This window comes from Neopelma chrysocephalum, unplaced genomic scaffold (assembly GCF_003984885.1).
Source record: "Neopelma chrysocephalum unplaced genomic scaffold, ASM398488v2 Primary Assembly neopelma1_286, whole genome shotgun sequence".
NCBI lineage: Eukaryota > Metazoa > Chordata > Aves > Passeriformes > Pipridae > Neopelma > Neopelma chrysocephalum.
In genome coordinates, this window is record NW_020897948.1 from 601906 (window position 1) to 627252 (window position 25347).

Genomic DNA, 25347 nt, shown 5'->3' on the forward strand with positions numbered 1-25347 from the left:
GCAACAAATCCGCGGGTGTTACAGATGGAAATTAGATGCAAATACGTAATTTTCAACTTCAAGCCTTTGGGAGACCACCCATGTCGGACCAGCGGTTCCACCCACGCCAGTTGTTTCTCGCTGTAGTTAATTTGACCGCAAACACCTCGGCGTTGCCGTAGCGATCTCGATAGCACGCGTGTCTGACTCAGGACTCAGGGCAAATCCCAAGGGAGTGCTGGCGGCTCCCAGTTGTTCTGGGAACACAGCATTCCCCTTCTGCACGGCCTCGGCAGCAGCTCGCCTGCCCCTGTGGCTCTGACCGGGGAAGACAGAGCTGGAACGACAGAGCTCGGAATGTTTCTCGTTCCGTTTAAAGACCCGCTCCCGGCTGAGCTGCTGGAGGGGAGGTGCCAATTAATTACACCCAGAACTAAGAGGTTTTTGTGCAGGTAACTTTGGCAGGCTCTTGCTTGTGGTTTTGCTGCCTGTCCTGCCTCCCCCTCCACACGTGCAGAGCTGCATGTGATTTTTCCTTTCCACCTCTCCCATGCCCAACACAGCCATGCTGGCAGCTGCTGCATCAGTGTTCCTGTGCCTTAAAGAGGGTCAAGGAGAAACCCCAGAGTGATAAAAGGCAAAAAGCTTACAATATGTACAGTTTGGGAGTCTGTCAAAAAACCTGTAAATCTACATAGTAATCTAATCAGTCATTAAGGAGTAAATATGTTGCATTTTGGCAGTTAGTTAAAGCTCAAAGCAGACCTTTCTTTTTTCTTTAAAGTTTAATTCAGTTTTTTAGCAAAATGAAGAAGTGGATGGACATGTCAAACCTACCACAGGAATTCCGAGAGCGAGTGGAGCGGCTGGAGAGAAATTTTGAAGTGTCAACTGTGATTTTCAAGAAGTTTGAACCAATATTTTTTGATATATTTCAAAACCCTTATGAAGAAACTTCCAAGCCACAGCGAAGCAGGAAACAGAGGTATGAGATTTTGAGATTTAATGTGACTCTTCCCTGGAAAGAGTTATACCCAGGACAGATTTGTGAAAAAGAAGTTCTGAAGGGATGGGGCCTCTTTGACCCTGAAACCCAGCACACGCAGAGCCAGCCCTGACCCTGGGGGGTCAGCTCGGGTCCCCAGGGCTTTGCATCCCATTCCCTGTCACCCCTGGGAAGGTCTGTGTGTGTTGGGGGGAGGTGCCACGAGGTGGGTGAACTTCAGGGCGCAGTGAGACCAATGCTCTAAACGTTTAGCAGAAATAAGTGAAGTGGCACAGGGGTGTTTTGTCTTGGCACAGCGCAGGCAGGAGCTGGTGTGACAGGACCCCTCTGTGCTACAGTGATACATCCTCTGTTACATCCCCAGTGACCTGCTGGGTCCTTACTGTGGTTGCCAGATGAGGGAGGAAGTTACAGCTGATGTGCTCATTTTTATGACAAATTTGGTGGTGTCATCTTCCACACACACATGGGAGTTCTGCCTCCATTAAAGGAGGCAATTAATTGTCTGTGTTCCTTGCGGAGTGTGTGTGGCTGTCGCTGTGACATCTTTGTAGTGAGAGTGTAACCCTGGGGATGAGGGAGCCAAGCTGTGGCTCTGTGGGGTGTTTTTGGATGTGAGGGGGGATAATTTTTCTGGTAAAATGCTCCAGTGTAGCTCCCTGACTACAGGTAGAGTGTAGTGGGAGAAGTTTTACTGGGTGCTTTCTTTGTGTCCCTTAGAGCAGCGTTGGGCAGTGTCACTGTGGCTTTGGCTCCTCTGTGGGCTGTCCTGAGTAATGCCTTCCCTGGTCTTCCAGCTCCGTGGGTTTGGATAATCTCTACCCCAAAGGGGATTCAGCAGCTGAGCTGTAGTACAAGCTGTAATTGTGTGTTCTGAAGGGATGACTGATGCTTTAGTAAAATATTTAGGAAAAACCATCACTGGCATATATATAGCCCTTATAATCTCACCATCTCTGGCTGCAGGAGGGTTCTGTGGGAGATGTGACACCAGCAGAATAGTGTGGCAGGGTCAGAGGCAGCCACTGGCTTAGAAACAGGGTCAGGAGGTTGTGAATGCTGTGCAGGATGCCCTGTGGAGCCAGGTGGGAGGCTGTTGGCCAGCAAGAGCTGAAATCAGGACGTGTAGCTTAGACTGCACCTTAGTGTGAAATTAAGACAACAGCTCCAGCTGTTACTTTGAGCAGGGAAATGGAATGAAATTCCTACTGTAAAACAAGGTTCAGCTTTCTGGAACTGAAGAGTGACTTCTCCCCACTTTTCCTTGTTGCCAGGCGGGTGCCTTGCAGTGTCAAAGATCTCTTCAACTTCTGCTGGACTCTCTTTGTGTACACTAAGGGTAGGCTTGATTGCTTTAGCTGCATGGTTTGGATACATTCCCAGCTGTGAACTTCTGTTGTGTTGCTTGACGTGATGTGCTGTCTCTTCAAGGTAATTTCCGTATGATTGGAGATGATTTAGTAAATTCCTATCATTTGCTTCTGTGCTGCTTGGACCTGATTTTTGCCAATGCCCTTCTGTGTCCAAACAGAAGAGATTTGCTAAATCCATCATTTAAAGGTATGGTGGGGAAAGATTATTTACAATCAAATGAGATTTTTTTTTTCTCTTGGTTCATTTGAAATGAAGTTGAAGGTTGGTTGTCTTTCCCCCTCCCTCCTCCTCGTTCTCAGGCTTACCAGTGGAATTCCACACTCCAGAGATCAAAGCCTCTGAGGACCCTCCCTGCATCATTGCCACGCTGTGTGAGCTGCACGACGGGCTCCTGGTAGAAGCAAAAGGCATAAAGGAACACTACTTTAAACCATACATTGCAAAGCTGTTTGATAGGAAGGTACATCTCACTAGTTTTGTGAGTGCACAGTGGAGCCCCATGATGGCTCTCAAGACCATTTAGGTACTGTGGGTTCCTCAGGGAATGAGCAAATGAGCAAAGGAACTCAGGCTGGGTCAGGTTTTCTTTGTCTGTGTTTTAGCAGGAACAGAATTCACTCTCAACTTTTAATGCTGTGTGCTGTAAGGTCTCCTCTGTTTTGGCTTTTTATGTCAGTGGAGAACCTTTGCTTTCCTTTCTCGGCTTTGTGAAACTGAATTATTAAAGGTGGTGTTTTCTTCAGGCAAAAAAAATGTGATCTCCTTGTGAAATAGTTTTATGGGATGTCTGTTATAGTGGTGTGGGTCCTGCTGCTTGTCTTGCAGTTGAGCAAAATGCTTTGGAAGGAAGAGGTTGAGGTCGCAGGTGTACGAACTGTTCTGTCTAGTTTTGATCCTGGAAATGTTTTCCAAGCTCTTTGGAAGTTTCTGTGTAGTTGTTTGTCAGATCAGTCCCTAACCTGGCAGTGAACAGATACTGCATTGTAGGGCTGTGTCTGAAGAGTGAGTTCATCTGGAGCTTGGATCCAGCTGGGCTTTGTCCTCCTCCATTTGTCTTGATAATGGCACTGTAGCCCTTTGGTCTAGGCAAAAAAACCCCAAAAAAGTCCAATTATGCACCTCAATCTCATTTCCTTTTTGACTAAAACCATCATGTCCTCACAATTGGAGCAATTTTGATTTTATTATGTAAGATATTTCTGCTTTTTATTCTTAGATCTTAAAAGGAGATTGTCTGTTGGATCTCTACAACTTTACAGAAAATAGGTAAGTTACAGCTTTTGTTCTTAATCGTGGGGCTTGGTTCCATGTCTAAAACACTGGCCTTTGTGTACTATATCTCAGGTTTTCCTGTTTCTTTATCTTACCGTATCTAATGGGTTTTTGATTATTGACCACCAAAGCTTCTCTCTGGCTGAAATGCTTTCTTGTTCCGAGATGTGGCCAATGTCAGGGGTTCAAGCTGCAGAGGTTCTTCCTTGCTGTCAGGTTTTTTGGTGCTTGCTCTGATTTTCTGGTGACTAACCTTTGAGTAATCTGATACAAATCAAAGCCTTGACTCTGAAGTGCACAGATGTATTTCTGTACGCATATTTTGCCCAGGTAGGGAAGTGTTTAAATTCATTTGTCAGTCTCTAATTGAGTGTATAAATCTGTGGATGCAGCAGAAGGACTTCAAAGAAAAAGAAGAAACAATTGCAAAACCACAAAAGAGGTGAAGTGTTTCTGTGGGAGGCGAGTGTAATTGTTTCAGGAACTTTTTGAATTCATTTCTGAAGGTTAATTTAAATGCAAAATAGGAACAGCAGCTGCTTTGTTCTGGATCCCTTACGGTTTGGGGGTTTTTTTACCTTTTGCAAAAATACCTATTAATTTGTTTTTGCTAGGTTAGCTCTTGTTGGTTTTTCGGGAATTTTGAGATAAGACTTGATTGTTTTAACAGTGTAGATAACACTTAAATTTAGATATAAACCCATGTATAAACTGTGATCCATTGACTATGCAATTTTTCTTATTGTTTCTACTTAAAAATTAATAGTATTACATACAGTAGTCCCTGTTCTTTTGAAAGTAGCCTGGCATCTAAAAGAAGCATGGAAGCCTGTTAGGGTTTGGGTTTTTTTTTTGTCCAAACTTTCCATAGTTGTTTTTTTCTTTTTTCTTTTCCACTTCCCTTTTTTTTCCCTAAAAGACATGGGGAAAGTGAACCAGTGATACAGTCAGGTTTCCTGTGGGATCCCAGAGTCGCTTTTGTCATGATTCCATTATGTTCCACTACTATGTCTGCTTCAGTGGTAGCTGGAACTGCATTCCTGGCCCACGGAAAAGCTGCAGGCAGGATTTATTGATGTGAGCCATTTCTGATTTTTATCCAAAAGCTCCATTCCGCTTCCTAAGTGTAAATTTAAAGCTCTGCAACCTTGGTGGGATTAAACATTTCTGTTTCCCAATTGGGTTAGCTGGAATAAAGAAGGTGAAGGATTTGTTTGGTCTCACAGCTAGCTAGCTCTTCCCTGTCCCTTCTGCTGCACCATTAGCAAAATTATGGGCTAGGCAGTGGCAAAACCAGAAATCCCGTGGAGGTGGATGCAGCTTCCATTGGTGTGCTCTGTGTGTTCACAGATTTAACCTCTGATCAGTTGAGCACTTCCAGACTGGTTTATTCACAACTGGGGTAGAGGCAGAGTTGGATTTTTTTCCTCTTCTTACTGAGAGCCAAATGTTGGTGGTCACTTAGGAGGAAGAATGGTCCCTGCAGCAGGTCCTGGAGAGCTTTCAGTCCCAAGGCAGGCAGGGATGACCCCAGGCAGGTTGCCTGGGGAGGTGGAAGCAGCACTGCTGCCCAGAGCATGGAACACTTTGAGCCCGTGTTGGTGTGAGTTTGTACTTGCGCTCCACAGGCGCCTTCTTTGTTTCTTCAACAGTTAAACCTTTGATATCAAACCTGGGCTTCTCTTTCAGCAAAGCACTGAATAAAGAGTATGAAGAGTATGTTCTGACCGTGGGTGATTTTGATGAGAGAGTTTTCCTGGGAGCTGATGCTGAAGAAGAAATTGGCACTCGAAAATTCCCTGCAGATGTGCTGGTAGAGAAAACGGCAGCACGAGCTCCCACAGAGTGTCATCTGCAGCAGCATTTTGAAAAGGTGATTCATTTAACACACCAGTCTCACTTGAAGGACTCGGAGTTTTCTCATCCTTACACACACTTTGAATTATTGAGGGGACTTGGAATTTCTTGAACTTCTTCCTGAGAGGAAGGCGGTGAATGCCATTTGCAGGCTTCAGTACTGTCTTGCTAAGGAGAAATGGTGGTGTTGTCTTTCCTGTGGAATTTATTGTATAATTATTCCTTAAACTGGATGAGAGCACTTTCATGTGTTTAGTCTGGTTTTGCCCAAGAAAAACCTGTACGTAGGTAATACCTAAATATATAGGTCTTACAGTTTTGTTCAAGCTCCATAATCATGCCACAAACCCTTGACACTGGATTCATTTATTTGTTTTCCCAATATTTCCTTTCTTAGGATAGGAAAGGTCATCTTTTTTATTCTTCTGCGGAAAATAACATTCACAGCATAAACCTCACCAAACTGTCTGTTCATTACAAAAAGTAACCTATTAACAGAGTAAATGTTTCACTGTGTTTAAAAATGTACGATCTATTTAATGAAGTTGGCATGCAGGAAAATGCTTGATTACTTTTGGATAAGGAGAAAATAGTGCTGGCTGTGTGAAAGAACCATATGCTGTTTGATTTACATGTCTATTAAAAAATAAGAATTCTTATTCCAAGATGCTAGTGGTTGTGTAAATGAATCCTATGGCTTAGCTTTTTCTGCCAAATATGAGTGTATTTCATATTCAGGCAAATTAAAGACAGGGATGTGGAATGGGTTTTAGCAATTCTGAGCTTCAGTTTCTGTAACATAACAATATTGCTATTAATGCATAATGACTGCAGGCTTAACCTTTTCTCATTATTTGCTGTGTATCTTCAGAATGTTTTCTGCTCTGATAATTAAATCCCAAAACTGTATCACTTCCAGAGAGTAGGATACAAATAGGTAAGTGCTGTCCACGCAGCTCCATCTACTCAGTGCTGCATCATCCTTTGGATAAAGGAGGGCTCGAGGTCTGCCTGGACAGCATTTTCCAAGGAATATTTTCCTATGGACCTCTCCTGGGCAGCTCTGCCACCCACTCCTTGTGTCACACAGCTAATGCAGTCAGGGACTGAGAATGGAAGCATGTGCTTCCTTATCCTGTATTTTTCAGTGTTCAGATGATCTTAAAAAATTAAAGGCTTTAATATTTTAGGTCTTGATTTACTGTATTTTATTTTTTAAAACCCTTTGAGTTAATTTTCATCTGCATGAAGATTTGTTATATTTTGTATTTATGGAGTCCTGGGAAAACTTTGGCTCATTTTCAGCCAGTTCTGAGCTCGCAGGTTTGATGAACCCTCACGTAGTGTACTGGTGGTGTAATTTTAGTCTTTGGAGGGATTTTGCAGGAGATGCTCATTTGAAAGGTTATTGAAACTGCTTTGTTGGCTGATTTTACTTGTTATCTTTCTCTTTGTGACAGAAAAGATCATTTGCACCTTCAACTCCCCTGACTGGCCGACGATACCTGCGAGAGAAGGAAGGTGTCATCACTCCTGTGGCTTCAGCCACGCAGAGCGTGAGCCGCCTGCAGAACATGGTGGCTGGGCTGAAAAATGCACCCAGTGAACAACTTACAGCTATTTTTGAGTGAGTGTGTCCACTTCAGCTGCTCTCATACACACAGGAACTGACCTTCTGGCTTTTTTTGTTTGGTGCAGAGTACTTAGGTCTGTGTTTCTGTAGTATTTCTTGTTGAAAGATCTGTTTTCTAGATCTCATCTGGAGCAGGATGGCTGAACACCCCTCCATCTGATTTGTCACCACCATTGTATTAATGGAGACTCAGTTTTTGGTGGTGTTAATTTATCTGTTTGCTTGAAAGCCAAATGCCTTTTTTGTTTATTTATTTGGATTTTAAATAAGTATGGCTCTAATAAAAGATGTGGTAACTTTGTTGTCAGAGGTTTTGGAGGAGGGCAGAAATGTTGGAATCAACAAGCTGTAGTGTTGGCCTTCAACTTGGGAAGATAAAACTAAAAGCAGCGTACAGACTTCCCATTTCTCCTTCCTACTACTTCAGGATATCTTAATCTAACTCTGTAGCACTTGTATAAGCCTTGCAGTGACCCTGGTTACTGTCAAAGCTGATCTCTTGTGTAGCAGCAGCTGTGCTTTCCATGTTGGTTGTTCTGGTGGCTGTTCCCTGAGCTCTCTTCAGCTTTCCCCTCTGAGCCTAGCTCATAAAAAGCAGTAATTGAATAGTAAATACCTGTAAAGATGGGTGTTTGCTTAACATCTGCAAGTTAAGGCCTTGCTGTATTATGGTGTAAGGTCTGCAGATGTGTTTTTATTAATCAGAATGGACATTTAGTAATAGGATTTAATATTTGAAGTGCGAAAGTAATGTTTTGTAAAATAACCATCATAAATAGGTGAAAAATATTACCTGCAGTTCTCATCTGTGGAGTTATGTATATGTTGAAAGTTTTCCTAGCATTATTTCTTCAAATTTTACAACCACTCAGCAGGATGCCTTTGTTTTGAATGTTTCTTTGATTGTTTTTTAAGGACTGATATTATTTATATTACACAATTAAGACAGTGAAGTGTCTGCAATCTCTAATGAAAAATTATTATTACTTTGTTCCAAGTAATAAACTAGTCTGTCAGGAGAGGTAAATATTAAAATGAGAAAAAAATTGAGTAAACCTCTTACAAGAGTTGTGGTGACTACTTTGCTCATACTGGACATGAGTTCAGCAAGCACTAGGATATGTACTGTGTGATTGGGAGAAATGGGAGGAACTGTAGTTTGGACTGTGTAATATTCTGTGCTTTTTAGTATTTTCATTTTCAAATGAAAATTCCACGGAGACGGCTTTGAAGTTAATTAGAAGGCTTTGTTCAAAGAAACCTTAGTTGCTTTCAGTTCTGGCTTTTCATAATAGTTTATTGTCTTAAGTTGACATCAGTGACAAACCACTGTCCACTAAAGCAGTTTCTGGAAGATCTGAAAGCTTTCAGAGAGACCATCTCTAGCCAGAGATTCTCTGGCCCATTTTTATGACAGTGACTGTCTGGAGTTCACCACTTTCTCTCTGTCTTGGTAGTAAATGGGAAGATGTTGGCTCTTCAAGCTTTTCTGTACTCCCTCAGACTGAGCCTGGCTTGTGTGGTCTCGTAGATGCATTTGGTTGGTTGTTGCCTTTGGCAGCATCCTCACTACTGCCCTGCTCTCACCAGATCCTTTTTCTCCTGAGTGTGCTGCTGTAGCTCTTCCTTTCTCCTGCATTTATTCCAAGATCTACATAGCCTCCCTAACCTTGTTAGGAAAGGAAAAAAGGACACAATATTTGTGTGCTTTATGTTTTCCTCTGTCTGGGTAATACAGGTTATTGCAGATGAGGAATGTCCAGTATAATTAGCGTCCCTTTTTATTTTGGTGGTATGGTTTTTTGTTGTTGTTGTTCTTGAGTTTGTTTTTTTTTTAATCTGGGTATTAATTTATACAAACAAGGCTTTCTCTTTGCCTTCTGCTTCAGGTCTTGTGCCCGCAGCCCCATGGAAAGCATCATGAGCAGAGTGAAGGAGATCGGTGAGACCTTCTGCTGCAGCTACACTCAGTCAACAGCTGAGCAGCCAGGCTCTCATATAGGTATGGAGTGAAAGGCATGGGATGTTTCAAAATACTAAACCAGGGCAAATAGAGTGCATACATACACTCTTGTCTAAATACTTAATGCAGTGGAGCTGTTTTTATCCCAGAACATACCCAAGCAGAAAACTGTTGCTGTCAAACAGAACACCGTAAAAAATAAAAATTTATGACAGAGCAAACCCAAAGCTGCAGTTTGAACTAGGACAACCAAGAGATAATGGAAAAGCAGCTCTTAACAACTGTAAACTTGCATTCTTCTTGGCTTTAAAATCTAAAGGGAACTGAATACAAATAGGAAAGTTATTATCGCAACATTGCGAAACTACACCAGAAGAAATATTAAGTAATCCTTTAAAACATTTGTCGAATTTCATGCTGTGCTTGGGCCTAGCGGATTTCTGAACATACTTTTCTGGTTTGCAAAGTGTGTACATACACACCCACGGTATTTTCTTGGATCAGGACAGGTTGCTCAGTTTAATCTGAAGACCATTTGTGCCGGTGGCATTGGACTTCATCTCTGTTGGTTTTAAATTTCAGATTTTGCTGTAAACAGATTAAAACTGGCAGAGATCTTGTACTATAAAATCTTGGAGACTATAATGGTGCAAGAAACACGGAGACTGCATGGGAAGGATCTGACTGTAAGTAAAGAACTGTCTGAAGAGTAGACCACTTTTTGTAACTGTTTCTCAGAGTTTGTCTTCAGGCAGTTTCAGAACAGAGCACTGTAAAGCACTCTGTGTATATTGTTAATATTTAAAAGGGGAAATACATGGGAGGTGCCTAAATGTGTTTTTTTCTACTGTTAAAACCAGTATAACTGGCATAACCAGCCATCTGAATTTGTGGTGCCTTCTAGAATCACAGCTTTTTGGACAGTTGACTTTTATTCTCTTCTTGATCCAATGAACAATATCAATACTTCATGTTAGGCAGCGCTGCATTTGCTCTGCTTTGTGGTGCACAATAAGGAGTTGATTTGTCCATAGTATGCAAAATGGGGTGGGTTTGGTGCTGTTACTCGCGCTTGCAAGAAAAGTGAGAAAAGTGGGTAGAGCCCTTCCCAAATCTTCGTTCGCGAAGCCTAGCCATGATGATGGTGCTGTTACTCTACATCTGGTCTTCTAAATTCCCCTGTAAAAAAGAGGAGGTTGTGAACAGTGGAAAAAAGCAGGTTCTTTCACAAAATTCCAACTTCCACTTCCCAGCCATGAGACCACTGCCATTTTGTGTGTCCCCTCAGGCTCTCCTGGAGCAGGATCTGTTCCACCGCTCGCTCCTGGCGTGCTGCCTGGAGATCGTGCTCTTCGCCTACAGCTCCCCTCGCACCTTCCCCTGGATCATTGAAGTGCTTGACCTCAGGCCCTTCTATTTCTATAAGGTAAATAGCCTCTGACTTGGGACAGTATCTGTATTAAAAATGGCATGTTACTGGATTGAGAGGATGATGCTCTTCCTCCCTAGGGAATCAGGTAAGAGAAGGACTGATGTTATTGTGCACTGTGCCGGTTCTAGACCCTGACTGTCCTGAAATAATATTACCTGGAATATGTAATGCCAGAGCTGAAGCTGAAATATGAAGCAAAAAAATCCATTTTGTAAATGGTACTGAACTGTAACATGCTGTCAATCAACTTTTAGTTCTTAATCTGTATACACTGTTAGTAGACTAAAGCATCAAGCATATTTTTTTCTGATACTCTGTTTCTGGTCATTTTTTTGAACACATTCACCCCACCTCCAATGTAATTTGTTTTTTGACTACTTCAGTCCTTTTATCACCTATCCATATGCCTCTAGTTTTTGCTGGACACCTCACAGCTTAGCATGAATAAATCAAGTAGTTCTGTTTAGGTGACAGCAACCAAAAAATGGAACCCTTTGGAAAAGCTCGTTTATATTCTGTTCTCCTTTTTTCCTTCACTGATCAGCTTAGGGCAGTACTGAAGCTGAAACAAATCTGTCAATATTGCTGTGGCTTTTGGTAGCCTTCTTCAAAATGAAATGCACTGGTGCAGACCCAACTTTGTGGAACAGATTTATGTTTGATTTGAATTTTTTTTTGCTATTCAGTGTATTGCAGCACTCTTAGGTGAAAAAAATTGCCATCACAAAGGCTTCACACCAGGGAGACTTGTGACATTTGTAACTTTGTTCTCCAGATGCTTAGTTTCTGTAGCAGGAATAACTAAAAATATCAATAAGTCCTCCAGGCAAGTCTTATGGCATTTCTGGAGCTTTAGAAAAACAATCTGAATGCTCTTCAGACAGGAGTAAAATAAATAAAGTGGATTTTGTGTTGGAGCATGGGGGTGGAGTACGATACTGCAGGGGATCTGTTCAACCCCCACTTGTCCACGTTAAGGGTTCTGAGCATTTCTTAAAACTTTGGAGCAGTGGTTTTCAGCCCTTCGTGTTTCCTGCTGCTTTGAAGGGCAGGAAAGCTGGAATGCTGGGGCTGCCACGTGCCCTGCTGAGCGGCTGGACCTGTTCCCATCTCCCCAGCTCTGCTGCACGTGCTGCAGGGTGAGCTCTGGCTGTGCTCAGTGTTTCTTTCTGTGCATGCTTAGCAATGGGAAGAGAGGGCCTAAAAACCCCTGGAGTGGGTTGGTCTGCATTGATGGCACATCTGCTGTCCACTTCTGACTCCTGGGTTGCCTTTGGGAAAGGGGGTTAAAAAAACGGGGATCAGAAGAGGGCTGAGGAAGATGAAGATACAAGGAGAAGGCTGGAGCACTCTTCGTTGAAGTTTCAAACAGGGTCGTGAAATGAAGAACAGTCTGATAACGTTAAACATGAGCAATGTGACTTTGGGGTGTGTGTGATTGCCATCAGGTCATTGAAGTGCTGATTCGGTCTGAGGAAGGACTTTCCAGAGACATGGTGAAGCACCTCAACAGCATTGAGGAACAAATTCTGGAGAGTCTTGCCTGGACTCGGAACTCGGCACTCTGGAATGCACTCGAGGCATCAGACAACAAAGTCCCAACCTGTGAAGAAGTAGGTGATTTGTTTTCCTTTAAATAGGAAATTCACTGTTGCTTTATACAGAAAACTGTTCAAACGAGACAATTGCTGCAGAAAATCTTCTATTGATAGATTGGCACAAAGAAGGGAAATTCATTTGTTATCTTACACTGACATTTCTTATTTCTCAGGTAATATTTCCCAGTAATTTTGAAGCCAGCAATGGAGGAAGTGGGCTTGGGCATTTGCCTATGATGCCATTATCTCCCATAATTCATCCTCGAGTAAAAGAGGTTCGAACAGATCTTGGTGGGAGTTTAAGACGAGGTATGTTCAAGGTTTCTGATCCGATTTGAATGTGTGAATTTGGGGGGAGGGGTTTTAAGCTTCTTTGTAATTGCAAAAAGCAATCTTGAATGTGAATTAAGCATTCAGAACTGTGAAGCATCTTATTTGATCAAGGGAAGGTCTGGATTCACCCAGTCAAACCAGTGCTGTGTCTCACTGGCAGCAGACAGTGCTGATGGTGCTTCCCTGCTGGACTGGAGCAGGTTTTGCTGCTGGTTTGATGCCAGAGTGACCTTACTCTCAGGTGGGTTTTCATGTAATGGCTTATTGTCCTTTGATGTTCAGATTTTTTCAGGTTTTTTTGGCTTTTTATTTGTTTGTTATCAGTGAGTTTGATTGGATTTCAGATGACTTCTTTTTTAATTAAATGACTGGTGCATTTATTCCTGCTTCCTATGGAACTGTTTTTGTGCAGGAAGGGAGGGCAGTATTCTCTGCTCTGAAGAACAGTTCTTTGCAGATTCCTGAATCTGACATAGAATTATCTCCTGACAGTGAGGGTGCAGAGGCAGTGCCAGCACTGCTGTTCCCTTTGCATACTCCCCTAGTTAGGAATTGCTGCTTTTGTTGTATCCCAGACACTATTCCGTATGTTCTCGCAGGTGCACCATGGACTTACTGGTTGTGTGATGTCTCCCTTGGTGTTTATCTGGCAAATTGCAGGACAAGACTGATTTATTTTTTTTTTAAATACTCCTTAGGAAAGAGATGTACAAGCAGTTGCTGTAGGTGAAGTGGTTTGTTGTCGGAGATGGTGTCATATATGGGTAGAGCTGTGTGAGACGTGACCTTGTATATGAGAATCTGGTACCAGAAGCTCCTCCTGACTTCAGTTGGAGTATGGTGGGGATTTGAAATGCTTATTTGCCCCTGGTATCAAGAGAACCATCTTGGCAGAGTTAGGAATATGGTCTCCAATCAGTCTTAGCTGACCAATTATCCAGAAAGTTTCTGTTTTCTGGGAAATTGGAAACTGCTGTCACTGGTATCTTCACAGACTGCAGCAGAAATGCAAAAAGCCTGTGAACTGAAGCCTGTACATTAGTGCTGTGAACTTCGGCCTTACTGCTGGAGGAAGTATTTGAAAGCAACAGAAAAGTCTGAGAGGAACCAGGGGTGGGTGAGGGTGGAGGCACCGGACTCAGGTCAGTGTAGAGAGAGCTTGAAAGCCAGAACATAGAGAAGACTGCATATCCAGGGAATATGGTCAGTGTTCCTGTAGATAACTGTGCTCAGAGGAATAGCACTTGCAAATATTACTAATTGCTAAGCAGACTGGAGTATCTGTGACCTTGTGTGTTCCTCAGTCTCTGCAAATTTGTTTTGTTACTCGGCTTCCATGTGGTACCTGATGGGAAAACTGCTGTCTGGGGTGACTGCAAAATAAAAGGAGTCAGACTGTAGATCTTGTTCACATCACCTGGGAACAGTGAACTCTGAGAGCAGATCTGAACTAGAAGAGATCTCTGGTACTCTGGTGTAGTTGGAAGGCAGCCTTTCCCCTTCTCTGGAGAAGTATTCCCATTAAGCTGCTGCTCATAAGGTTTTGTTGATTTTATCTTTTTGTCCTTGGCATAGCAGACATGCAGCCCTTGTCTCCAATCTCAGTTCATGAGCGCTACAGTTCTCCTGCAGCTGGAAGTGCTAAGAGAAGGCTCTTTGGAGATGACAGCCCCCGAGAAACTCAGATGGAAAAAACCTTAACCAAAGGAACTAAGTTGACAATTGCTCCAGCGTCGAGCATTGGTGCTGAAAACGTGTCAGTGTCTCCTGGGCAGACAGTGCTGACCATGACAACCACTGCAGGGCCGGGGAAAGTGGGACAGAAGGTCACGATCCCACTGCACGGTACGAATTCTTCCTGCTTTGCTAATAGATGTTTTCCTTGCTCTTAAGATCTGCTTAGACCAATCATGCACTCGGAGCATGTATTGCTTGTCCTCTTTTAAAGAATGCTGACTTTGTCCAAAAAAAAAAAAAAAAGCTTAAGTTCATACTGACATCTTCTCCTTGGAGACATCTGGTCCCTGGCAAACATCCCAAGGATTCAGAATCATGAACAAAGTTGTGGAGTTCGTGCTTCTTCCAGTTATACCTTACACAGGTTAAGTGATGCTTTGGTTCTCAGCTCCAGTAAAAATTTACTGCAATTTATCTTAACTTTGGTCTGTTATAATCTTTAAAGGCTCTGGAATTTCTAGATAAGGGTTACGTGTTAACAATAGGAAAATACTGGGAGACCTCTATTTTGTTAAAGTTGGGTGATGCTTGAATATTTCTGAAAATGATACATGAGCAATAAGTTTTATAGCCATTTTTAATTTAAAAATTGGGTCTACAGTTAAAGACGAAGAAAAAATCTCCATTTTTTTATGTTTAGGGAGATTTTCAGCAAGAGAATTTGACTACTGAGGAAACTAACGTGGACTGTATCGGATATGCTGTCAGGTTTGCAGAATAGTAAAAAAAAGGGAGTGCCCACCTCCCCCAAAAGAGTGGAACACCAAGTACAGAAACTGTGATTTCTTCTAAACTTTGTCCTTTCAGACAATTTTAGAAATGATCATTCACATTCATAGTCTTCCTTTAACCTTACCAGAAATGTAATTTTTAATCATTTCTAAAGACTCAGAGGGATAGAGTCTTTCTAGCATCTAGTACAGAAGATGAGATGCCTTTAGTATGAAATGTTTGTAAATGAGTTCAGTTTGCAGTTTAGCTCTGCAGCATGAGGAGAGTAACTGGTTTGTTTCTGGGTGCGTGTATCCTCTCCAGGTATTGCAAATGAAATGGGTGGGATCACCTTGATCCCCATTTCAATTAATTTAGGCCAGCCGTGTAAAATGGAGGCTCTGGCTCCTTCCTGCCACCCCCCAGGGAACCAAGCACAGGAAGTGCAGGTGTCAGCAGCGAGCAAACCAAAGAGAACGGGGTCCTTGGCACTGTTCTACAGGAAGGTGAGTGTCCTTATTGCAAGTTGTGCTGTACTTCTGCTCGTGGCCATGCTGGAACCTGCCTCCTTGTGCAGCATCCATAGCTTTCAGTCTTCATGTACCTTTCCTTTGGTACCTGCAGTTCTTATATACCTCAAAGGAGAAGGAGAAAAATGTTGAGTGTTGGAGAGAATCCAGTTTTCCCCTTCCCATTCATGAGATTTTTTTCCTTTTAATTAAGACCTTCCGTAAATAACTGTCAAAGACACATCGGTAGATTTTACTTCTCTTGTCTATTTTGACTGCTTCCCACATTTGCAAATTAGACATATCCAAGATGAGATGATCCTCCCCTGTCTGTGGATCCAGCATCTGGAGATTCTCATTTGCCACTTTGAGGCCTGCCTGCTAGTGCTGATCATGCTGGGCTGGGAGCTCAGTGATGAATGACACACTAGCTAGGGGTTTCTAGAAAGAAGGAACTTTTTGAAATAATGCAGGATTTAAGGGGCAAGTTAAGAACTGACTGTGCTTCAGAAAAATTTCAGATGACTTACTTCTAGTTACCTTCATTTCCAGTGTGGAGTGTATGAGGGGTCTTTGGAAGAGGCAGAGTAACTTGGTCTAAATGACTACAAAGAATATATGCCTAAATTAATCTCTCAAAAATATTAGAAGATTGGTTTTTTGCTGTTATTTTCTTACTAGAGAAGTTATTTTTAGAGGGTGTCCCCTTTGGCAGTATCTGTATTAAAATACAACCTAGAAAATTCTGCAATGAACGATCTTTAAGGTACGTTTTAATACAGAAAGTAATTTCTGGAAACACTTGTAAGCCACATCCTGTGTCTGAACTATTGGTTCTTTAATTTTGCTAGTGACAGTCTGTCTCTCTGAGAACAGATTAAGCATTGAGTAGCCAGCTGCCAGGTGGGAACATTGCAATTTGGAACGTTTACTCTCAGCCAGGGAGTACCTTCAGCTGTAGCCATGTATTTGACCAATAATAGGCAATATATTCTTCTTAGTTATGAAGGAGAACTAAAATCTTGATCTTAAATTTGTCTTTAAATTTTGACCTTTCATTTACATTGATCATGCTATTCACAATGATAGTTTTTCCCTCCTCTCCTTTCTTGCTCCTGTTCAGTAGAGCAAGTGAAAATAAAATGACCTCCTTCTGCTTTCTAGCATAAAGAATGGGCCTAATTAGTTAGTGAGGGATATGGTGTAGAAGCTGTAGGCATAATGTTTTTAGGCAGATTTTCTATAAGCATTAGAGATTCAACAGCTGAAGAGTGGACAACTTAGACTTTGAATCATAGAATCCCAGAATGGTTTGGATTGGAAGGGACCTAAAAGATCATCTCATTCCAACCCCCTGCCATGGCCAGGGACACCTTCCACTACACCAACACTTCCAGGCATGGGGCAGCCACAGTTTCTCTGGTCAACCTGTGCCAGGGCCTCACCACCCTCACAGGGAACAACTTATTCCCAGTATCCCATCTAACCCCTGCCCTCTGGCAGTGGGAAGCCATTCCCCCTTGTCCTGTCCCTCCAGGCCCTTGTCCAGTGTCTTTCTCCAGGCTGAACAACCCCAACCCTCTCAGGGTGTCCTCACAGGAGAAGTGTTCCCTCCCTCTAGTCATCTTCACGGTCCTTCCAGAACAGCTCTGCTTTGAGCCATTTCATTTTTGCAGGGTGGGATAAGGTTGTTTGGCTTCACCCTTTCCTGTGTGTGTTTCTCTCCCAGGTTTATCACCTGGCCAGTGTGCGCTTGCGTGACCTGTGCTTGAAGCTGGATGTTTCCAATGACTTGCGCAGGAAGATATGGACGTGCTTTGAATTCACGTTGGTTCACTGTGCTGATCTAATGAAGGACAGACACTTGGACCAGCTCCTCCTCTGTGCCTTTTATATCATGGCAAAGGTAATGTATAGTTTTTAAGAAATTTGGGGAATTTTATGCTCAATTGACAATGTCAGGTGTGTTCAGAGTGTACAATTTAATTGCTTCATTCTTGTCATGTTACTGGAGGGAAGGAAAAAGTCCTTCCAAAAAGTGCATGAAGTCCTAGTATGTGTTTTTCCTTGTTTTGCATATCTTAAATGTTCCCACCAACCAGCCAGTATGTTGAGAGGGTTTTTCTTCTCTTCCTGAGCACATTCAAGGTGAGCGCTGGTTGATGCAGACAAAGCACTGTGTGATCTTACTGCCCCATGTTTGTTTTCTATTCTGTTTGTCATCTTCACCATCTGTATAATCTGAACCAAAAAATCCATTACAGTGACAGAATTAGGCAGGTGCAGAAGTTTGCAGGAGCAAATGTATGTAGGGAAGGTTTCTATTCCCCAAAAATCCTCTTAGCTTTTGAAGATCCAGGCTGAGGAATTGAGGTGGTTGTCTGCTACTCGTACTTCTTCATTTCTTATTCCATTTGCCAGCTTTGATTTAAGGTGTTGTTAAGTTGGATTATGAAACTGGAATATTAGTTTGACTCAAACTTGAGCTGATGTTTATGGTGTTCATCAAGTCTAATTCAGACACAAAATTCAGGAGGTGAAACTAAGCCCAGGCTCCTTCCACTGGGGCTGAATTACCTTTTTTGAGGCAGACAAATGAAGTGGGGCACCACATGTGGAGGGAAACCTGTGCTTTTAACTGCAGTGTGGCTCAGGCTCACCTGACATCAGTACTGATAGCTGCAGGAAAGCAAACCCACTGAATAGTCAGTGCTCTGTATCAGTGGTCTGTGTCACGTAATTTGCCAGTTGTTTGGGTTTTTTTCACAATACAGGCTTTCAAGTGCTGACTCCAGTGCAGTGTGAGACCTGACAACTTAGCCAGAGACCGTGATACATTCTCTCCTGGCCCCTACTACAAAAATTGTTCCTTATCTGCTGTTAAAATTGCAAATGTATGGCTGAAAAACTGCTTTAGCAAGTGAGCTATTTTGAAGTACAAAAGCAAGATGAAATTGCAAGAGTGTACATACCTGCCTACTTTCTGTTTAGAAAAGTTAAGGGGTCCAGTTTCCAAATTTACAAAATGCATTTTTGACTTTATAATATTTCCCTTCTTTAATTTTAAGTATCACTATAAGAAAAGCCGAAAAAGAAAAATGCCCAAGCATCATAATAAAAAGACTTTGGTGGCTAAGAAACAAGGAATTCTTGAACAAGAAAAATCCTTGGTGTTTTCTTATTCTCATCACCAGAATTAAATTTTGAAATTATGTACTGATAGTAATACTCACCAAAAAGCTGCATGCTGGACCTGAGCAGCCCAGCCTTCATTCTTGCACTTGGTCTTCAATACCCTTTCCTGTTCCAGGTAACCAAAGAGGAAAGAACTTTTCAGGACATAATGAAAAGTTACAGGAATCAGCCACAAGCAAACAGCCATGTGAGTCAATAGCATTGCCTTTCCTTTCTGCAGATATCAGAGGTGACTTTTCAAGTGTTTGTGCTCATAAATCCTGTGCAGTATAATATTCATTCCTATTCAAATGGATTTCATCTGGTCTCTTCCAAACTTCCTTGTTTTCCTTGACAAGAGTGTTTTTCCCTGGTGTCTTGTAGGTTTATAGGAGTGTCTTGTTGAGAAATATTTCTGCTGATGTCTCGGGCAAAAATGCAGACCCAGACACGGAGATGACAGAAGGTGGGTACAGCAAAGGAATCTGCTCTTTTCAGTAATGTTCTTGTGGGCTTTTACAGAACTGAACTGTCAAGTGATAAGAAGTGGAGCAAATTTTACAGTTTTAAATATGTTAAAGAAGAACAAATGTAATGTTGAAAAAGAAACCCTCTTGTCAGTAGCTCTCCTGTGTGATAGAAGTGGAAATTACGCTTCCTAGTTGGAAAGAATGTTTGATTTTTCTTTCCATAAATTTGGTTGCTCAGGGTTGAAGTATCTTCTTAATTTGTCAATGGTATTATAGTTCTTCTTGGACAGCAACACTGGTTAGGAAAGAAAGATGAAGATGAACAGTACCTGGAATATTATGATTTTTTTTTCTTAATATCGCCTGTTCTGAAGATTTAAGTAGGGAGAACTTGTTTCAGAAAATAAAAATGCTGACTCACTAAGACCACCATTTTCTTATACTCGGGGTTCTTTTAAATAGATGAAATATTCTTTGCTCTGGGTTAGAGGAGAAAAGGGTAAGAGCAGTATTAGAGAAAAGCGTGAGAACTGTGCTGTGCCCATTTTGAGTGACGTGTCAGGACAGAGATCTTGAGCCCATGTATGAACCCATGAGCAGAGCAGATCTGCAGCCAGGGCACATGTGGAATTTAGGAGTTTTTTCTTTGTGATATGTTCCCACTGTGGCTGGGATTCAACTGCCTGAGGGAGTATTAAAGCTGTTTTTTAAAGGCCTGGTGAGGATTCCATCAGGGTCCAGGAAAGTGCTGATCTCCTGTAGTTCAGCATCCTGTCTGACAAATCCACACTTCTTGGATGTCTTGGAGTATCTGAAGTGACACTGGGCTCCAGTGTTTTGTCAGACAAATGTACTTGGTTACAAAGTTCTTCGTTGGCTTTTCCTGCCAGACTTTTTCTTCAGTTTATAGACTTGTGTCTCCTTTGTTTAGTAACCCCTGCTCTTTTGACAGCAGCTTACAGGAGCACGTGCCTGTGTTGTGACAGAAGGCAGACAGATGGAGTTACAGGTGTCAGCTGGAGCTTTTGATGTTTGTCTCCGTGCAGTGATGGCCAGAGACTTTATTCTGCACTGCCCTGTTTTACTTGGCAGTAGCAGAATGGAGGAGGAGACATAGAAGGTTGTATTCAGTAGCACTTCAGCTGAATTAGGGGAGAAGGAACATTAACAGAAATACACTTGCTGTGTGGCTGCAGCTTTTCCCACTGAACATAATGCACCTGAACAAATGGTGCCATAGCTTCTGTGCTGCAGATGTGAGTTGAGCTGATCAATAGAAACTTTCACAGAAGGCAAAAGCTGAGAGGTGTCAGACTGCTTAAAACATAGTTTTAAGAGCGTCTAATGGCTTTGTACCACTCCCCAAAATAAGCACGGGAGAAGGGTTCAGTTGTGCTACAGTTTCTTGCTACAGCTATTTCCAGCGATTGGTAGCTTCTCCTAATGTTCACAACCATCTGCAGCAGCCCCTGCTCCTGCCTCAGGCACGTTTCTTTAATTCCTCTCATTAACCAGTCAATTTATGGACAAGTTCTTGCTGGCTGGACAGGGTAAGTTTGACTCTGAAGTGCCCAGTTTTTGACATCCAAAGCTCTCTCATTGTTAGACTCAGCTGTGAAAGCTGCCAGTTCCTCCGGACGATCCGCAGCAGAGAACTCCAGTGAGCTGGAAACAGAGGAGAGAGGAGATCTGATTAAATTTTACAATGCAGTCTATGTAGGACGAGTAAAGGCATTTGCACTGAAGTACGATATCACAAACCAGGATCATGTGGTAAGTAAAGTACTTTGGAATGAATACTCAGAGTCGTTTTTCCTGACAGTTAAACATATGCCAGTAATTTTGTCCTGTCACTCACCTGGTGTGGGTAAAGTCAGATAGTTGTAGGTAATGGTATGAAAAGTTGCTTTAACAGCCTTTCAAGAGAGCTGATGTGGATGCTGTTCAGTTTGCAAACCTGGTTTCAGCTTCTTTACCTCGATGCAACACCCATTTGCTCAAATGCCTGTGGACCATCTCTGTAACACATCTAGACAATTAATTCTGTTATTTGATCGATATTTGATCTGTTGTTTACCTGTCTCAAGATAAAATCTTCTAAAGAAGACGTGGAGGTGTATTAATCTTTCCTTCTGTGCAGTTACTGCTCTTAAACCTTGTGATTGAGCTCCCAGGCAGATGTGTCCTCCCTTGCAGATGGAAGCCCCTCCCTTGTCCCCGTTCCCCAGCATCCGGCAGCAGCCAGTGTCCCCCCGGCGCATCTCCCAGCAACACTCTGTGTACGTGTCCCCTCACAAGAACGGCGCCTGCCTGACGCCCCGAACTGCACTGCTCTACAAGTTCAGTGGGAGCCCTTCCAAGGTACACAGCAAAAAAAGGTTGAAAGGCGGCAGTTTGAGAGTGGGTTAATTAAATCTCCTAATTAGGATGTGGTATAATGCAGTTCTAGTGTGCTGTAATGTCTCTCAGTTTGCACTGAAGGGTAGAATTATGTATGTAGAATCCATCACTCACAGAGGTTCAGAATAACCTTTTGCTCTCAGATATTTGAAAACCAGAGCAAGTTTGAAATGGAGACAGAGTAACTCATGATTTTTTTTATCTTGATCACAGAGTTTGAAGGACATCAACAATATGATAAAACAAGGTGAACACAGGAGCAAGAAGCGAGCAATAACAATTGACAGTGACACTGAATCCCCCACAAAGCGACTCTGCCAGGAAAATGATGATGTTCTACTAAAACGTCTCCAGGATGTTGTCAGTGAAAGAGCAAATCATTAAAACTGCCTGTTTCCTGTGGGATCTAAAAACTATGGAGCTGGATACAGCTGTTGTGCTGTTTATTTCCTGGCTTTGCATACAGACAACTGCCAAGTTTCTTTAACACTGAACTTTTACCTGACTTCCACAGGATGCAAAAAGCAATAGTTAAGTAGGAAATGCCAGTGATCTTCATTCCCAAAGGCCACGCTGTGCTATAACTTTGAGCTGTTATAGCAAGTGTTTTGTAGAAAGCCATATTGGATGTTCTCAGGCCTCACTGGGAGCATCGTGAGTTCTGAGTGTAACTCAGCTTCTAGTAACATTGGTTTTCTTTTTGGAATCAGATTGGTAAAGAAATGAGTGAACTCAGTTTAAGTTTCCTCAAGCTTTTTATATTTGGAGAAAAAATTTTCAAAGTGCCTTATTTTAAAAGAATGTGACATTTTATGCATTATTTTACTGTGGAGTAACTGGAGGGAATAAAAATGGATCATTTAGCCTCAGGAAGAGCTGAGCAGTTTTGAACTGTCAGAACTTCAGTTAAAGTGTAGGTTGTGACATGGATCTGACAGCTTTGCAGTAACGAGGGCAATAATCAAAAAATACAAATAGCAATGACTTAAATTGGACTCTGGTAAAGCACTGAGATACAACTCAGTGAATTCCCTTTCTTTTGAGCCAGGGGGTGCTGCCACGTTGGAAGTTACAGAGCAGCCTGCCCTAGAGGCTTTTCATATGGATGGCAGCTCACCCTGAAGAATTACAAGCGGGTTACAGTTGAAATCAGCAGCTGGGGCAAGATTAGAGCCATAGAGAAACTTCTCAGCACTGTAATTTTCAGTTTCTGTGTAACTGAACTGAAAAAAAAAAAAGGAACGATTACATAGGACTTGTTTGAGGAGCTCTGCTCACTTTGTTGGCTGGGTGGGTTAGTATGGAAGTGTTAGTAAAAACACTGTGATGATTTTGGGCAGTCTCAGCCCACGGATCTGGCCAGGAGTGAGAGAGGAGAAATTGATTCCTAAGAGTGAGGGACACTACTCAGCAAGGAGTAGAAAGTTTACAAACTTGGTTTTCAATTCTGAACTACTTGAATTTTTTTTTTTGGTTTTGTTTTTTTTTTTTACTTTCAAAAAAAGGTGCTTGGTGCTTGGCCATGGAGAGCTGCAGTGTGAGGAAATGGCCATGCAGTGGACTAACTTTCATGTAGATTCTTCAGTTCCTTTAATTTTATTCAAGTTTTAATGTTTGTCTCCAGATTTTGAGGTAAAAAGTGGAGGATTCTAGCCTTTCTGGGTGGGAAATGTATGGTCAGACATAACAGGGTCAGTCTTCTCACAGTATTGTATGACAAGAGTTTAGTTGATTTGGTTTACATTTGACATGACGTGCACATCTCCTCATGTGTCTGGTCCCCACACTGTCACTGCCTTCTCTGAAACCAGAAAACTGATGGTGCCAAAATCCTTATTAGTTGTCATTAAGTGTAGTGTTTCTGCAGTTCAGAATTTTTCACCTTTTTAGGTGTTAGAAAAAATATTTTTGGCTTGTTGAACAGCTAAAACAATAGCTTACATGGAAATTTTGTTAACGGTTTCAAAGTGCCTTCACATGTAAATCTTTGTTTTATAATAAACAACTAAAAAGTATTTTAACCTGTGTTGCTATATTTCCTGTTGTTTTCCTGTGCTAATTCATTAAACAATGCCTTCTGTCTGCATTTTCTGTAATGTCAAAGACCATCATTTTTATATTCCCTCAAATTTCATTGGGATTTTTTTCTTTTTAAATTCATCGTATTTCATGTGTTTTATCTGAAGGTTCCTCCTGAGGTTTCTTTACTGTTTGTGCTTCAGACCAATGTGGTTTCTGGGAGGAGAAGGTGAGTAATACATTTCATGAAGTAACCAAAAAACAAAGGGAGAAAACCCTGCAGTGACAGGTGACATGCCCACAGAGAAAGATGTGACTTCAGCGTAGGTGAGCTGTTGGACTCACTGTGGGCTCCTAGTTCTTATCTCCCAGCACTGCAGCCATGAGATCCACGTGCTAGTACTGGCTGCCCTCCTCCCAGACGTGTTTCAAAACCAGCCTTGGACAGGTTCAGATCTGTACCAGCTGGTTTTGTCACTCCAGGTAAGCATAAAGCTGGCATTAACCCAGAGCTTTTAAATTACTCTTGTTCACCTACTACTCTAGGGGTGGGGAAAAGGCTAATTTGTGCAGATTCTCCTGTAATGATGTTGTTTTAAAAGACTAATCTGTAGTTCAGAGAATCACAGAATATCCTGAGTTGGAAGGGACTAGCGAGGATCATCAAAGTCCAACTTCTGGCCCTGCACAGGACACCCCAACAATCACAGAATGGCTTAGATTGGAAGGGACCTTTTAAGATCATCTGATTCCCCACCCTGTGCCTGAGTGTTGTCCAAACCCTCCTGGAGCTCTGGCAGCCTTGGGGCTGTGCCCATTCCCTGGGGAGCCTGGTCAGTGCCCAACCACCCTCTGGGGGAAGAACCTTTTCCTGAGATCCAACCTGACCCTGCTCTGGCACAGCTCCAGCCCTTCCCTCAGGCCCTCTCAGAGGTCACAGAGCAGAGGTTGGTGCTGCCCCTCTGCTGCTGCTCGTGGGGAAGCTGCAGAACCCCAGGGAGGTCTGACCTCAGTCTGCTCCAGCTGAACAAGCCAAGTGCCCTCTGCTGCTCCTCATGGCCCCTCAAGGCCCTTCACCATCTTTGTAGCCTCCTCTGCATGTGCTCTTTAATGGCTTTATATCCACATATGGAGGCCCCTCAACCTGCCCCAGGACTTGAGGTGAGGCTGCCCCAGTGCAGAGCAGAGCAGGACAGACCCCCCTCACCCTGCTGGGCCTGATGCCCCCCAGGACAGGGTTGGCCTTTGGGGCTGCCAGGGCACTGCTGGCTCCTGTTCCACCTGCCTCAGCCCAAACCTCCCACCCCTTTCCCCAGAGCTCTCTCCAGCCTCTCATTCCCAGTCTGTCTGTACATCCAGAGTTGCCCCCTTGTTGAACTTCCCGTGGTTGGTGAGTGCCCAGTCCTCTCATTTGTCGAGGTCTCTCTGCAGGCCCTCCCTGCCCTCGAGGGACTCAACAGCCCCTCCCAGTTTTGGGTCATCTGCAAACTTGCTCCATGTCCCTTCCAGTGCTGTGTCCAAGTCATTGATGGAGATGTTGGAGAGCACAGGGCCCAGATGGAGCCCTGTGGAACCCCAGTAGTGACAGGTCACAGTCTGATGTCACCCCAGTCACTGTCACCCTCTGTGCCCGACCCCTGAGCCAATTGCTCACCCAGCACAGGATGTGTTTATCCAGCTCTGGGCTGGACAGTTTGTCCAGAGGGATCCTGGGAGAGACAGGATCAAAAGCTTTACAAAATCCAGAAAGATCACATCAACTGGCTTCCCTTGACCAGTCAGGTGGGTCACCTTGTCATAGAAGGAAATCAGGTTGGATAAGCAGGACTTTCCTGTCCTGAAGCCCTGCTGGCTGTGACCAATGACTGCACTGTCTTTCG

The 25347-nt window shown here is 42.9% G+C and overlaps 1 protein-coding gene across 4 annotated transcripts; it reads left to right on the plus strand.

The window, feature by feature from the left end:
• Positions 1-328: 328 nt before the first annotated feature.
• On the plus strand, positions 329-23534 carry RBL1 (RB transcriptional corepressor like 1). Of its 4 annotated transcripts, none has more exons than XM_027704714.1 (21): positions 329-431; positions 764-964; positions 2260-2324; positions 2417-2545; positions 2659-2819; positions 3576-3625; positions 5321-5504; positions 6949-7115; positions 9011-9123; positions 9667-9770; positions 10373-10510; positions 11965-12129; positions 12288-12423; positions 14026-14292; positions 15220-15401; positions 17134-17310; positions 18715-18786; positions 18963-19044; positions 20655-20821; positions 21189-21409; positions 21662-21779. In XM_027704714.1, the coding sequence occupies exons 1-20, from the start codon at positions 337-339 to the stop codon at positions 21360-21362; spliced, it is 2829 nt and encodes a 942-aa protein (XP_027560515.1). In that variant the 5' UTR covers positions 329-336; the 3' UTR covers positions 21363-21409; positions 21662-21779. The 4 variants fall into 4 exon arrangements, with proteins under 4 accessions (XP_027560515.1, XP_027560516.1, XP_027560514.1 ...); XM_027704713.1 differs by having other exon boundaries at positions 332-431; positions 15274-15401; positions 21245-21409; positions 21662-23534; XM_027704712.1 differs by having other exon boundaries at positions 333-431; positions 21245-21409; positions 21662-23534.
• Positions 23535-25347: the final 1813 nt, after the last annotated feature.